Genomic DNA, 16,643 nt, shown 5'->3' with positions numbered 1-16,643 from the left:
GACAAGGGGGACCCTATCATGTTTCTGGGAGGGAGGAGAAAGCGCCTTCTCCTCTACATTGGAGAGACCAAACGTAAACTGGGCGACTGCTTTGCAGAACACCTGCGGTCTGTCCGCAAGAATGACCCAAACCTCCCTGTCGCTTGCCATTTTAACACTCCACCCTGCTCTCTTGCCCACATGTCTGTCCTTGGCTTGCTGCATTGTTCCAGTGAAGCCCAACACAAACTGGAGGAACAACACCTCATCTTCCGACTAGGCACTTTACAGCCTTCCGGACTGAATATTGAATTCAACAACTTTAGGTCTTGAGCTCCCTCCCCCATCCCCACCCCCTTTCTATTTCCCCCTTTTTTGTTTTTTTCCAATAAATTATATAGATTTTTCTTTTCCCACCTATTTCCATTATTTTAAAATATGTTTAAATCTTTTATGCTCTCCCCACCCCCACTAGAGCTATACCTTGAGTGCCCTACCATCCATTCTTAATTAGCACATTCGTTTAGATAATATCACCAACTTTAACACCTATGTGTTCTTTTGTTCTATTGTTGGTGACATCTTTTGATGATGTGCTTCTATCACTGCTTGTTTGTCCCTACAACCACACCAACCCCCTCCACTTCTCTCTCTCTCTCTCTCCGCCCCCCACCCCCCCACACACCTTAAACCAGCTTATATTTCAAGTCCTTCTTGGACTCGAACTCAAGTTCTGTCGAAGGGTCATGAGGACTCGAAACGTCAACTCTTTTCTTCTCCGCCAATGCTGCCAGACCTGCTGAGTTTTTCCAAGTAATTCTGTTTTTGTTTTGGATTTCCAGCATCCGCAGTTTTTTGTTTTTATCTCTGTGTTTAATTTTTGCTATTCATTCAGGGGATGTGGGCTTCGCTGGCTAGGCCAGCATTTATTGCCCATCCCTAGTTGCCCTTGAGAAGGTGGTGGTGAGCTGCCTTCTTGAATCGCTGTCGTCCATGTGATGTAGGCACACACACAATGCTGTTAGGGAGGGAATTCCAGGATTTTGATCCAGTGGCAGTGAAGGAACGGCAATTTATTTCCAGGTCAGGAAGGTGAGTGACTTGGAGGGGAACCTCCAGGTGATGGTGTCCCCATATGTCTGCTGCCTTTGTCGTTCTAGATGGTAGTGGTCATGGGTTTGGAAGGTGCTGTCTATGGAGCTTTGGTGAATCCCTGCAGTGCACCTTGTAGATGGTACACACTGCTGGTACTATGCATCGGTGGTGGAGGGAGTGAATGTTTGTGGATGCGGTGCCAATCAAGTGGGCTGCTTTGTCCTGGACGGTGTCAAGCTTCTTGAGTGTTGTGGGAGCTGCACTCATCCAGGCAAGTGGGGAATGTTCCATCACACTCCTGACTTGTGCCTTGTAGGTGGTGAACAGGCTTTGGCGAGTCAGGAGATGAATTACTCGTCGCAGGATTCCTAGCCTCTGACCTACTCTTGTAGCCACAGTATTTATATGGTTTTGTCCAGTTCAGTTTCTGGTCAATGGTAGCCCCCAGGATGTTGACAATGGGGGATTCAGTAATGGTAATGCCATTGAACGTCAGTGGGTGATGGCTTGATTCTCTCTTGTTGGAGATGGTCATTGCCTGACACTTGTGTGGCACGAATGTTACTTGCCACTTGTCAGCCCAAGCCTGGATATTGTCCATGTCTTGCTGCATTTGGACATGGACTGCTTCAGTACCTGAGGAGTCGCAAATGGTGCTGAACATTGTGCAATCATCAGTGAACATCCCCATTTCTAACCTTATGATGGAGGGCAGGTCACTGATGAAGCAGCTGAAGATGGTTGGGCCTAAGACACTACCCTGAGTGCAGTGATGTTCTGGAGCTGAGATGACTGACATCCAACAACCACAAACATCTTCCTTTGTGCTAGGTATCACTTCAAGCAGTGGAGAGTTTTCCCCCTGATTCCTATTGACTCCAGCTTTGCTAGAGCTCCTCGATGGCACACTCAGTCAAATGCAGCCTTGATGTCAAGGGCAGTCACTCTCACCTCACCTTAGGAGTTCAGCTCTTTTGTCCACCTTTGAACCAAGGCTGCAATGGGGTCAGGAGCTGAGTGGTCCTAGTGGAACCCAAACTGGGTGTCAGTGGGCAGGTTATTGCTAAGCAAATGCTGCTTTATAGCACTGTTGATGACCCCTTCCAATCCTTTGCTGATGATGGAGTGTAGACTGATGGGGCGGTAATTGGCCGGGTTGGATTTGTCCTGCTTTTTACAGGACATATCTGGGCAACTTTCCACACATCCAGGTAGATGCCAATGTTGTGGCTTGTAACCTTCTAACCCAGCTGAAACCATCTAAAGTTTACGATTTAAATCGCAATTTCTGATGGTTCCCAGTGCAGGGCAGTTGCCCAGAGGAAGTGCAGTTCTGGGCAATTGCAAAGCGATCCTTACCTGGGCACATCCGAAGAGGATTCCCAAGTGCATCTTTGGGGTTACCACCACCACCACCACCAACCACCACCACCACCCCCCCCCCCCCCCCCCCCAAATGATGCTGGGAGCTTGGAAGTTACAGTCCAGTATATTTTCTGAATCTTTCTGTGTTTATTGAATAAGTAGTAACATAGAACAAGATTCTAGTTGTGTTATTGTACAGTGAAGGATCAGGTGGGATGACAGACAGCTGTCTGAGTGATATGAAGTTGTATGTAACTTCAAAGATATAATTGGCTCTGAAAGTGAAGAAGTACTTTGGTCAGCAGATCGCAGCAGGGTCTGAATCACTGCAGTATTCAAGCAGCCAGATATTTGTCTACCTTGCTTGCACCATCTGCTACAACAAGAGGCAGCCTATCATAGAATCATAGAAATTTACAGCACAGAAAGATGCCTTTTGGCTCATCATGTCTGCACTGATTGACATGTAGCCATCCAGCCTCATCCCACTTTACAGCTCTTCTCCATGCTCCTGATCTTTGCCTTCCCTTCAGAAATGGAAAGAGTTTACCGTGTACTAAGTCAGGCAGCAAACGTTACAAAACAAAAACAGAATTACCTGGAAAAACTCAACAAGTCTGGCAGCATCGGCGGAGAAGAAAAGAGTTGACGTTTCGAGTCCTCGTGACCCTTCGGCATTACAAACGTTACAATCTGTCCAGACTGAAAGCAAAGGCACAAATACAGCATGTCTTGATCAGAGAACTCCGCTACAGTAATGATGCCATCCTAGTCATTCACAGAAACTAGGCTACAAAGACTCATGGATTGTCTCTCCCATGCCAGCAACTTCTCCCTTACTATAAGCGTAGAGAATGCCGTAGTTATAGGACAGGGTGTCACATCTCTGCCCTTCAAATACTTTTTAAATGTTATATGGCTTTCTGCCTCTACTGCCCTTCAGTCAATGAGTTCCAGATTCCATTACACTCTGCGTAAAAAAGTCCTCCCTCAAACTCCCTCTAATGCTTCCACCTCTTACCCAATATGCCCCTTGGCTATTGACCACTCAGGCAAGGGGAATAAGGCCTTCCAATCCACTCTATCTACACCCTTCATAATTTTATACACTTCGATTAGGTCTCCCCTCAGTACCCCAATTCCAAAGAAAACAATCCTAGCCTATCCAATCGTTTTCACAACTAAAATTCTCCAGGCTAGGCAACATCTTTGTAAGTCTCCTCTGTACCCTCTCTAATGCAATCCCATCTTTCCAATAGCGATCAGAACTGCATATAGTACTCCAGCTGTGACCTAATGTTGTATACAGTTTCAGCAGAATCTCCCAGCTCTTATATTCAGTGCCTCAGCTAATAAAGGTAATTTCCTGTATACCTTCTGGACCACCTTATCTACCAGTACATCTACCTTTGCTGACCTGTGGGCAGGCACTCCAAGGTCACTGTGTTTCTCTACAATTCTCAGTATCCTACCAATTATTGTGTTTTCCCTTACCTTGTTAGCCTCCCCCAAACACAGGTTGGGTGGAAATGTCAGTGCCTGCTGGCATCGGGCGTGAGTGGACAAAACGATGAGAAGGCTAAAAATCGGTTTCACAATATCCTGAAACCAGTTTGCGATTGTCTGCTCAGCCCACCATTTCCTGCCATCGGACGTCGGGAACATCATTGTAATACATCAACATACCATTATAAGGCAAGCCAGCCGGACTCATCCCCCCGCCACTGGATCGTACACTGATGTGTTTCACAACAGCGTATAAAAGGAGTGCAATTGGCGGCTGGCACTTTGAAGGGAACTAGGAGGTGAGTGCACAATAATGTTGCGGAGCACTCGCAAGGGACACCTGTTGGACTTCAAGATTGAGGTGCATTGGCAGTGGGAGAAAGGCTGCCCTGCGGTTGAGGCAAATTTGGGTGGGGGGCTGGCAAAGGCTGCCCTGCAGTTGAAGGTAGCGCACAAGCATTTGTCGGGTGGGGAGTGTGGGAAGGTGGGTGAGGGAAGCGGCCACACATTAGGGACACCTTATATAAAAAGGCCATTCCTCTGCAGCTGAAACAGTTCAGGCGCAGCCACATTGATATGACTGGAGTCAGGCCTCTAGCTTATCTGCCCACTCAAGCAATGCACAGACATCAAGTGCTCCAGAGCTTTTCACCCCTCGGGTACAGACTGCAAACTAATGAGCGTTTTAGTGAACTGCAGAACAGTTGGATGACTGGGCACATTGTACAATCTCCTTGCTAAAGCTGGCCATGGAGTAGTCACTGATGGAGGTGCTCACAACCCCTTTGCAATGTCATCATCCTAGTTTGGACCAGTCTCCCCCACTGTTCAAGCTAACAGTGCAGCCTTGCAGCATCGGTTACGAGAATGCCTGCGCCTGAGCTGAGATACAGCATGCAGTCCGGTGGCCAAAGCTGCAGCCAATCGGTCAGGTGGACTGAGGTGGAGGAAGGTGGGGTTCAAGTAGCCATGCAGCGCACTAATGAGGAGTACATCAGGATCATGGAGCCTGGTGAACTAGCTTTATGCCTAGCTGCCAGACCTGCTGAGTTTTTCCAGGTAATTCTGTTTTTGTAGCTGTATGCCTCGTGGCTTACAGAGAGTGAAGACGACAGAGAATAGAATGTCGGAGGCACCTGGCTGCACAGAGGGATGACCAGCACCCTCTGGAAGTGGGGGCGGTTGGAGCTCACGCATACGCCACCGAAGAGCCACAGCGAGCCATCGCTGGTCAATACCTAGCTAGACCCAGCGTCTTTAGACACCGCCTTTCATTCCTGCAGATGACCGAGAACCAGTGTTGCTGAAGACTGTGCACATCTAGGGAACTGATCGGTCACATCTGCCAGCTACTGCAGGATTTGGCGCATTGTGGACATGGAGGGTATCTGCTGCCAGTGGCTGTGAAAGTGACAGCGGCACTCAATTTCTATACCAGTGGCTCCTTTCAGGGCTCCGGGGGATATCACAAGCTTCCACCCACAAATGCATCCATCTTCCTGAGGGCACACAACTGTGCGTTTCACCTGGGACCAAGAAAGCCAGGATGCAACAGCAATTAGATTTGCCCAGATATCAGATTTCCCACAGGCGCAGGTGCCATCGATTGCACTCATATGGCACTCAGATCTCCATTGCAACAAGTGGTCAACTATGTCAACCGCAAGGTATTCCATTCGCTGAAAGCGCAGCTGGTGTGCGACCACCACAAACGCATCTTGCAGGTCTGTGCATAATTTCTAGGAGTGTCCATGCTTCCTACGTTCTCAGTCAGTGACAATCCGTGATGTCTTCAGGGTCCACAGAGGCTGCAGGGTTAGCTCCTCGGGTACAAGGGCTACCCACAGAGGATGTGGCTGATGACACCCTCAGACTGCAGCAGAGCGATGGTATAATGAGGCTCAATCTGCAACTCGCAACTTGGTGGAGCAAACCATGGGGATGCTGAAAATGAGGTTCCGGTGTCTGGACCTGTCTGGTGGAGCCCTGCAATACAGTCCACAGAGGGTGTCATGCATCGTTGCGCCCTTTACAACCTGGCACTGCAATGGGGACAGGAGCTGGCTGAGGAAGAGATGTAGGAGCTGGAGATCTCCTCCAATGAGGAGGGTGTCAACGATGATGCGGGTGAGGAGGACTTCGAAGGTGACGATGGCGATAAGGCCCTCACACTGGCCAGTCAAGGCAGGCGCACTCAAGAGGCCCTCATAGCTGCTAGATTTGTGGAGGATGATGAGGATTGTGAAAAGACACCATAAGATCCTCACATTGCATCTATGAACATTTGACTCCAGGGTGGCTTATGGCATTGCACATACCCTGTATCATAATGCTCATGGAGAGGCAATGGAGGCCCTAATAGCCACTTGATTGCAGGAGGGTGATGACGACATGCAGTGAGGACACTCCATGGATCTTCACATTGCCTCTGAGAATGTCTGACTCTGTCTGGCTGAGGGCAGTTTGCTTGCACTCTGTGATCAGGATTATATCATAGAGATGCAGCCATGAAACTTTAAAAGCCTCTGATCCTTTGTCCGTCTTCAGCACCTGACCCCTTCAAGAGCACAACGTCACTGGTCACAGGTGCTGAAGAGATAGGGGCTAAACCCACCTTAACGGTGCTGAGAACACACAGTGAGAATGAGAGAACTCTGTGATGCCTGCCCACGACTTTCTGGCAGCAATGACAAGCACCATCGAGGTGCAGGTGTCAGTAATGTGTCCAAGGAGTGTGAGGGTGGACCATCACCATGGTCTGAAGGCTGCACAAAGCACAAGGCCCTAGACTGAGAAATCTGCTTTTATCTTTTGCAGACAGTCACGAACACTGCTCATCAGAACAAGGAGCCATAGGCAGGGAGACGTTTTTGGTAGTTTATTGACAATAGTGAACATTATGTGCAAGTGATTAACACCCATGCCCAGGCTGTGCAACATCCAATTTTGTTAATTTGGTTTAATTGGTTTTAACTCGAAAGAGTTACATCTTCTTAACCTTCCTAACCCTGCCACTACGTCTTGGTGCTCCCCGGACATCCACAGCGGAGTTGAAGGCAGCCTGCTGACAGCTTCGCACTGTCCTTGATTATCTTGATGGGCATTGTCTGGAGGGCTGAGATCTGGAGGGTCCTGGCCTGCTTTAGGGGACCAGCTGTGTGGCAGTGGCATCCTCCTCAACCTGTGAAGCTAGAGCTGCTGGGGTCACAGGAAGAGTGGATTCAGATGGGCTGGACACTCCCAGAGTCACCTGGGTGGATAGCCCTGGGGTGTGCACCTGCTGATCCCTCTCCCTATGGGTGCCCAAGGCTGCCTCCTTGAGGAGAATGGGAAGCTGGCATGGGATCGAGCTGCCCCGTAACCCTCTCGCATACACACTGTTAGAGGCCAACTATGGTGTCAGCGATGGAGTTGAGCCTGCACAGCAGTGCAGGAGTGGCATCCTGGACCAAGGTCTCCATGGCAGCAAACTTCCGAATGTCAGAAATCTGGGAAGTCCCTGCAGCCTCCTGCTGTGGATCAGAACGTGCGATATGCTCACCAGTTGTGATCCCGAGGCTATTTTAAAGCTAGGTCCCACCAAGGCTTGTGTCTCTCTGCGCTGATGGATGGTGTGGGTGAACGCTGTGACAGGATTTCAAGGAGGGTGCCTTCAGATTCCTCTTCAGAGGTTTCTTCAAGGCTTGATTGGAGGCCCTGGGTCATGGGCTCTGTCGGCTGTTTGGCAGGTGTGCCTGTGAAAGCAAGGGAAGATAATTAGTCCATGGCAGTGGCCTGTGAAACAGGACACATCACTCACAGCATCATCATCTGATGGATGTTGCACTGCTAGATCTTCACTTGGTAGAGCAGCGCCGACCTTAACGTCAGCACAAGACCAGTCCAGATCCTTGCCGGCCAACTGGATGGCTCTGTTTTCAAAGTCCATGAAGACCTTGATTTTGGGCATTCCTCCACTGGTAAGCAGGAGTTTAATGGGTGATGTCCCTTGAACTGGCAGTGAGTGATGACCCTGTGGAAGTGTGATATGTCTTTGAGTATGTGAATTAAGAGTGATGAGAAGAGTGACTTACCCTGACGGAATGGATGAGATCATTCATCCCCTTGCTGTAGTACTTAGTGCGATTCTGGGACGATTCCGCCTATTATCTCACACTTCTGCAGACTGAACTCCATTTGTCACTGATCGTCCATCTGGCTAGTCCATTGATATCTTCCTCCAGTCTACAACTCTCCCTCTTATTGTGTGCCAGCTTGTCCTGTGTAAACAGAGATGGAGAGAGCGTAAGCAGGACGCCTGCCAGGTCAGTTGATAAGTATGCCTGATGTGTGGGTGGTGAGTGGTCCCATGGTTGGAATGAGGACAATGAAGGTGTGTGTGAGAGAATGAATGGTGATGTCCCTTGAACTGGCAGTGAGTGAGGGCCCTGTGGATATGTGATGGGTTTGTGAGTGTGTGAATTAAGGGTGAGAAGAGTGACTTACCCTGGCGGAACGGATGAGATCATTTATTCTCTTGTGGCACTGAGTGACTGTCCTCTTTTGCAAGGCATTGGCACTGACCGCTGCTGCCACCACATCCCAAGCTGGATTAGTGAGGTTGCCCATCCTAAGGCCAGAGCAGGGGTAGAGGACGTAATGACAAGCCTCCAGTTTGTCCAAAAGGTGCGGGAGGGATGGTTCACTAAATCTGGGGGCTGCAGTCTTCATGCCTTTCGGGGCCACGTCTACCATGCAGTAGCTGTAGGCTGGGAGCACTAAGAGGTGTGCGCATGGCTGGACAGCATGATGAAGCGGCGAGGTGATGGCGTAGCAGGCAAATGAGACCCCGCCCACCATGGAAATGCCGTGTTCCCCAGGAATGCATAATTAATGCAGTGGGTTTGGGATGACACGGCACGAGAAGCTGCCATTGCAGCCAGCGGGCAAATGCCGCTGCAGTACTTAGTACGATTCTGGGACGATTCCACCTATTATCTCACACTACTCCAGACCGAATTCCGTTTGTCATTGATCCATCCACGTGACTAGTCCATTGATATCTTCCTCCAGTCTACACCCTCCTTCATTATCAACCGAACAGCCGATGTTGCTATCATCTGCGAACTGCTCAATCACATTCCCCGTCATTCAAGTCCAAATAATTGATGTAAACCACTAAAAGCAGGCAACCAAGTACTGAGTCCTGCAGAACCCCTTTGGAGACAGCCTTCCAATCACAAAGACACTGATAACCATTACCCTCTTCTTAGAACAGATAATGGTCAACACCTTAGATAAATAGCAAAGGATGCTGGTCAATCAGTTGATATGCAGATGTATTCCATTTGCAGAGCACACAAAGGCTTGGACAGGATATCATATAATTTACAATGGTAATGAACTCTTTGGAGTTACTCCCTAACCACCACTAGCTTTGTGAGAGCGGTGGCAGGAAACTCACATAGATGGGGTTTCCACTACAATTCTGGTGAAGGGACAGTAGCAGAGCTGAAGAACCGAGGAACTTATTTTTACCCAGGTGTCTGCTGACAATCCCTTACTTTGTAGCAGTCAGTCAGGCATGAGCTGCCTTCGGAAAAACAATGATATGTTTGACCTTTTGAATAAGAAATTGATTTGCTGCTTCTCTACAGGCTGTTATTAGTGTTGGGAAGCTATGCCATGTGAAGTTGTATTCAGGTTCCATTTTGAATTGAGGTGTCAATTTTGTGGTTTAAAGAGTTTTTGCAGAATTTGCTGAAACTGACAGTATCTGAATAACATCAACACGATAGCCCAGTTTTCTAAGGTCCCTTGCAAGGCTATTAACTGACTGTCATTATATGAAAGAGATTATAATTTTTTGTGTAGTTCTGATCTTCTAATAAATACATCTATTTCATAACTAAATGATCACCTTTTCCACACGTGGTATGGGACAAGATAGCTTACATTGTATTCTAATGCCTGAGCCGAGCCTGGAATTGTATAAAGCTCTGGTTAGGCCACAGCTGTAATTTTGTGTATAGTTCTGGTCACCACATTACAGGATGGACAGGATTGCTCTGGAGAGAGCACAGAGGAGATTTACAAGAATGTTGCCCGGGCTTGAAAATTGCAACTATAAGGAAAGATTGGATAGGCTGGGGTTGTTTTCCTTAGAACAGAGGAGATCGGGGGGTGACCTAATTGAGGTATACAAAATTATGAGGGGCCTAGATAGGGTAGACAGTAAAGACCTGTTTCCCCTAGCTGAGGGGTTAATTATTAGGGGGCATAGATTTAAGGTAACTTTGAACGGAAAGAGTGTGGTGGAGCCCGAAGATGATGCAGGGGTCCCACCCACCTATGTTGAGCCGGTGGTGCTACCACCCAGTGAAGACAGAGATGCAAAGAAGGAGGTGGAAATCCATTATCCCGTTGACGGTCTGCTCTGTAATCAGTGCAATCTGTTACTCTCCGGATTAAGCGAGTTCTGCAAGCATATGGCCGGTAAACACCAAATCAAAATCGTCCATACGAGATGTTCCAAGTGTGGGAAATCTGGCGGGTACCACTCCATCGCTTGTCATTACAGCAAATGTAAAGGGGTGAGGCCCCCCCTTACAGGTACGATCTTCAAATGTGAACATTGCGAAATGGAATTCACATCCCAGAGTGGACTCAGCCAGCACGAACGCCACAGACACGCGGAAGTACTTTGACAAGTTCTGTCGAAGGGTCATGAGGACTCAAAACGTCAACTCTTTTCTTCTCCGCCGATGCTGCCAGACCTGCTGAGTTTTTCCAGGTAATTCTGTTTTTGTTTTAGATTTAAGGTGATTGGTAGAAGGATTAAAGGGGACATAAGGAAAAGCTTTCTCTGGCGAGTGTCTGGAATTCACTGCCTAAATTGGTGGTTGAGGCTGAAATGCTCAATCATTTAAACTGTACCTGCATCTGCACCTGAAGTGCTGTAACCTGCAAGGTTACAGACCAGGTACTGGAAAGTGGGATTAAAAATGAGCAGCTAGTTTCTTTTTTCTCTTTTTTTGGCTGGCACAGATGCAGTGGGTGGAATGGCCTCTTTCTGCACCGTAACTTTTCTATGGTTCTATGGAGCCTTCCCCAAGCACCCTCTCCTCCTCAATATCATGAGACAACTGTGTTTGGAATGCTAAGCCAATAGTATCTTATGTAGACTGTCCACCAATATCCATTACAAACCCACCGACTCCCACAGCTATCTCGACTACAGCTCCTCACACCCCGCTTCCTGTAAGGACTCCATCCCATTCTCTCAGTTCCTTCGCCTCCGTCGCATCTGTTCCGATGATGCTACCTTCAAAAACAGTTCCTCTGACATGTCCTCCTTCTTCCTTAACCAAGGTTTTCCACCCAAGGTCGTTGACAGGGCCCTCAACCGTGTCCGGCCCATCTCCCGCGCATCCACCCTCACGCCTTCTCCTCCCTCCCACAGCTTCCAACCTGATAGTCGCCCAACCTCGGACGGCCCGCTTCTATCTCCTACCCAAAATCCACAAACAGAACTGCCCCGGTAGACCGATCGTCTCAGCTTGCTCCTGCCCCACAGAACTCATTTCTCGTTATCTTGACTCCCTTCTCTCTCCCCTTGTCCAGTCCCTTCCCACCTACATCCGTGATTCCTCTGACACCTTACGTCACATCAACAATTTCCAGTTCCCTGGCCCCAACCGCTTCCTCTTCACCATGGACGTCCAATCCCTCTACACCTCCATCCCCCACCAGGATGGTCTGAGGGCCCTTAGCTTCTTCCTCGAACAGAGGCCCGAACAATCCCCATCCACCACTACTCTCCTCCGTCTGGCTGAACTTGTTCTCACGCTGAACAATTTCTCCTTCAACTCCTCTCACTTCCTCCAAATAAAAGGTGTGGCTATGGGTACCCGCATGGGCCCCAGCTATGCCTGTCTCTTTATGGGGTATGTGGAACATTCCTTGTTCCAGTCCTACTCCGGCCACCTTCCACAACTCTTTCTCCGGTACATCGATGATTACTTCGGTGCCGCTTCATGCTCTCGTCGGGACTTGGAAAAATTTATTAATTTTGCTTCCAATCTCCACCCCTCCATCATTTTCACGTGGTCCATCTCTGACACTTCCCTTCCCTTCCTTGACCTCTCTGTCTCAATCTCTGGTGATAAACTGTCCACCAATATCCATTACAAACCCACCGACTCCCACAGCTATCTCGACTACAGCTCCTCACACCCCGCTTCCTGTAAGGACTCCATCCCATTCTCTCAGTTCCTTCGCCTCCGTCGCATCTGTTCCGATGATGCTACCTTCAAAAACAGTTCCTCTGACATGTCCTCCTTCTTCCTTAACCGAGGTTTTCCACCCACGGTCGTTGACAGGGCCCTCAACCGTGTCCGGCCCATCTCCCGCGCATCCGCCCTCACGCCTTCTCCTCCCTCCCAGAAACATGATAGGGTCCCCCTTGTCCTCACTCATCACCTCACCAGCCTCCGCATTCAAAGGATCATCATCCGCCATTTCTGCCAACTCCAGCATGATGCCACCACCAAACACATCTTCCCTTCACCCCCCCTATCGGCATTCCGTAGGGATCGCTCCCTCCGGGACACCCTGGTCCACTCCTCCATCACCCCCTACTCCTCAACCACCTCCTATGGCACCACCCCATGCCCACGCAAAAGATGCAACACCTGCCCCTTCACTTCCTCTCTCTCCTCACCGTCCAAGGACCCAAACACTCCTTTCAAGTGAAGCAGCATTTCACTTGCATTTCCCCCAACTTAGTCTACTGCATTCATTGCTCCCAATGTGGTCTCCTCTACACTGGAGAGACCAAACGTAAACTGGGCGACCGCTTTGCAGAACACCTGCGGTCTGTCCGCAAGAATGACCCAAACCTCCCTGTCGCTTGCCATTTTAACACTCCACCCTGCTCTCTTGCCCACATGTCTATCCTTGGCTTGCTGCATTGTTCCAGTGAAGCCCAACGCAAACTGGAGGAACAACACCTCATCTTCCGACTAGGCACTTTACAGCCATCCGGACTGAATATTGAATTCAACAACTTTAGGTCGTGAGCTCCCTCCCCCATCCCCACCCCCTTTCTGTTTCCCCCTTCCTTTTCTTTTTTTTCCAATAAATTATATAGATTTTCCTTTTGCCACCTATTTCCATTATATAAAAAAAAAAAATTTTTTTTTTTTTTACATCTTTTATGCTCTCCCCACCCCCACTAGAGCTATACCTTGAGTGCCGTACCATCCATTCTTAATTAGCACATTCGTTTAGATAATAACACCAACTTTAACTTTAACACCTATGTGTTCTTTTGTACTATTGTTGTTGACATCTTTTGATGATCTGCTTCTATCACTGCTTGTTTGTCCCTACAACCACACCCCCACTCCACCTCTCTCTCTCTCTCTCCGGCCCCCACCCCCCCCCCACCCCCACACACACACACACCTTAAACCAGATTATATTTCAACTCTTTCTTGGACTCGAACTCAAGTTCTGTCGAAGGGTCATGAGGACTCGAAACATCAACTCTTTTCTTCTCCGCCGATGCTGCCAGACCTGCTGAGTTTTTCCAGGTAATTCTGTTTTTGTTTTTGTTTTAGTATCTTATGTAAACTGAGCGTAAAAGTCATATAAGAGGCTTAATGTAATGGCCTTTTAATGATGGATAGAAATGAGACTAATAATGCAAAGTTATAGGTACGTCAAGGGTTGGCCACTTCGCCATTGAGCTCAAAAACTGTATCATTAAGTCTTCTGCAGGCTTTGTATGACCATGTCTGTCGCCTGTGGGTATCATTTCCTCTAATAAGTCTATAAACAAAGACTCTGACAAGGGTGAACTATTCCGATTGGTGCTTGGGATGCTGCTGCTGTCCCAGCCATGGCACAACAAACACAAACTCAGTCACAGGGAGGGAAGCTTTGGATAAACAGAAAGACCACCAACATTTAACTTGCAGATTCTGGCACACATCATTCAACAATTTACCATGCTTCCTCAGAAGGTGGAATAATCCTGCCCCATTACCTATAGAAAAACAACCCTTCTGGCTCTACCATGAGGCACCAATTGCATCTGCCTTTTTAAATGGTGCTGGTACCTTTAAAGTTCACAATGCACAATTAATTCTTCTGGCTTTGGCCAAAAGTACACCCATGTGTAGTTCTTCAATAAAATTAAGCTGAAGAGGAGTTCAATTGTTCAGCTTCTGATCCCAACAGAACACACTTGCAGTGTACTCTTCATTAACTCTGCTTCATGAACAGAGGAAGATCTTCCCTATGATGGATAGCCAATTTAAAGAAGGTATGCTCCCTTTAAGTGCAGTGTTTAAGTGGAATTGTTTTATATATTGCTCCTGTACAGGTTTTTAAGAAGTCCCCATCCCCACATTCCACAACTCTGTGAAAGTGCTGTGATAGTATTTTGCTTTTCTTCCAGTAGCAATTTTTATGCTTTTAAATATTTTCTTAAAAGCCTCTTGGGTCTCTCCCAAGAACAGATCATCTGTGTCACTGCACTTCAGATAGACGCAGCAACAGCAAAAAAATCCATCAATGTACTTATATTGCCACCAGTCCTTGTAAAAGCAATTTTAACTATTTATGAAAACTGCAATGTTTTGTAGGGTCATGCAATTGAACCTTTTCAGCAAGAGGTCACTTGTGTAATTTTCTACAGCATCTTGGTCTCTGAGCTTTTAAATGGAACGCGGTCTGGGATGGGTAGGGGAGTAAGGTATTGTCATTACTTACTCCAAAACATCTCTGTTGAATTGCTTTTTGCTGTTGCCAAGAAACTCCCCAATCATCTGGCGGCTCAGTCCTTTCCGCTGCAGCAGAAAATGGGCAACTCCAATCGCCGTGTCAGGGATGAATCCACGGGCAATCAGGAACTGAATCCCTTTGTCAGGATTTCTGAAAAATAAAGAAAAATTAAAGATGAAAACTAGGTTGAATGCAACCAAGAGAAGTCAGTATACAAGGATTATGAGGTGTACTAGTGCTATGCCTAATGGCTAATATTCTGAATGCACACTACAGCCAGGGAGTCATGCCTGCTGGTCACACAGATCAGGAAATCACAGGAACACTACAACAACAGAAAGCATTTATATTGCTTGTATTGTTATACATGTTCATATCAAAGGCTACCAAAGGTAGGGAATGTGGATATGAGGCCACAATCAAATCAGCCATGATCTCACTGAATGGCAGAGCAGGCTCGAGATGCCGAATGGCCTACTTCTGCTCCTAATTCGTATGTTTGTACATTGCACCTTTAATCTAGTTAACCATCCCAATGTGCTTCATAGGAGTGCTATTAGACAAAATTTGACTCCAAACTACATAAAGAGATATTAGGACAGGTGACCAAAAGCTTAATCAAAGAGATATGTATCAAAAAGTGTCTTAAAGAAAGGAAGAAGGAAGGTTGGGTGGATTACAGAAAGAATTCCAGAGCTTAGACCTCAGCAAATGAAGACACAGCTGCCAGTAGTGGAGTGATGAAAATCAGGCATACACAAGAGGCCAGATTTGGGGGAGCACAGAGATTTTGAACAGTTGTAGGATTGGAAGAAGTTAGATGGGGGAGAGGCCATGGAGGGATTTTTAAAAATGAGAATATTAAAATCAAGGCTTTTCTTTTTCTTTATTCATTCATGGGGTGTGAGCATCGCTGGCTAGGCCAGCATTTATTGCCCATCCCTAGTTGCCCTTGAGAAGGTTGCGGTGAGCTGCTTTCTTGAACTGCTGCAGTCCATGTGGTGTAGTACACCCACAGTGCTGTTAGGGAAGGAGTTCCAGGATTTTGACTCAGAGACACTGAAGGAACTGCGATATATTTCCAAGTCAGGATGGTGTGTGGCTTGGAGTGGAACTTCCAGGTGGTGGTGTTCCCATGTACCTGCTGCCCTTGTTCTTAAGTGGTTGTGGGTTTGGAGGGAGCTGTCTAGAGAGCCTCAGTGAGTTGCTGCAGTGCATCTTGTAGATGGTACACACTGCTGCCACTGTGCATTGGTGGTGGTGGTAGTGAATGTTTGCGGATGGGGTGCCATTCAAGCGGGTTGCTTTGTCCTGGATGGTGTCAAACTTCTTGATCATTGTTGGAGCTGCATTCATCCAGGCAAGTGAAGAGTATTCCATCACGCTCCTGACCTGTGTCTTGAATATTAGTGATGGGCAATAAATGTTGTGCTAGTGAGCAATGTCCACATTATGTGAATGAATGAAACAAAAAAAAGTCAGGTTGCCTAATTTGAATGACTGGCGGTGCTGACATTTCTGATCAGGAGCACATCTTTAACGAGCGGGACCTTGTCTGCCGTTGACAATCCAAACGCCCCATACCAGCAATATTATTTTGGAAGATCCCTGCCATTTATTTGTTTTCAGGTTGTGCATAGGGTCTCTAAAAGAGTTGAGTGCCTCCTAGGTCAGTGAGGAAGCAGTGGATGTGCCCCTGCACAATGTTAGAGGAGAATCACACTGCTTTGGGTGCGGAGATGCAAACCCCAACTGGAGTAGGTAGCCAGAGCAGTAAGTGCTAACAGTACCATACTAAGTAGAACAATTTAGCACCACAAAAGCTTTAATGGTTTTACCAGAGCAGTTAGGATAAGAGAAGTAAGCAGTACTGCACTGTACAAAACACCTGCCCTCAATCATAACCCCTCATTCTGTGTTGAAGTGAA

The 16,643-nt window shown here is 47.6% G+C and overlaps 1 protein-coding gene across 1 annotated transcript in view; it reads right to left on the bottom strand.

The window, feature by feature from the left end:
- LOC121293057 (IQ motif and SEC7 domain-containing protein 3-like) overlaps positions 1 to 16,643 on the bottom strand; it is a 272,674-nt gene that overhangs the window by 146,204 nt on the left and 109,827 nt on the right. The window contains exon 4 of the mRNA XM_041215648.1: positions 14,704 to 14,865. Coding sequence (XP_041071582.1) covers positions 14,704 to 14,865 — 162 coding nt within the window. The remainder of the gene's footprint in view (positions 1 to 14,703; positions 14,866 to 16,643) is intronic.

Source organism: Carcharodon carcharias, chromosome 21 (genome assembly GCF_017639515.1).
Source record: "Carcharodon carcharias isolate sCarCar2 chromosome 21, sCarCar2.pri, whole genome shotgun sequence".
NCBI classification, from domain to species: Eukaryota; Metazoa; Chordata; class Chondrichthyes; order Lamniformes; family Lamnidae; genus Carcharodon; species Carcharodon carcharias.
The sequence above is the reverse complement of the archived record's forward strand: the minus strand, read 5'-3'. Positions and strand labels throughout refer to the sequence as shown.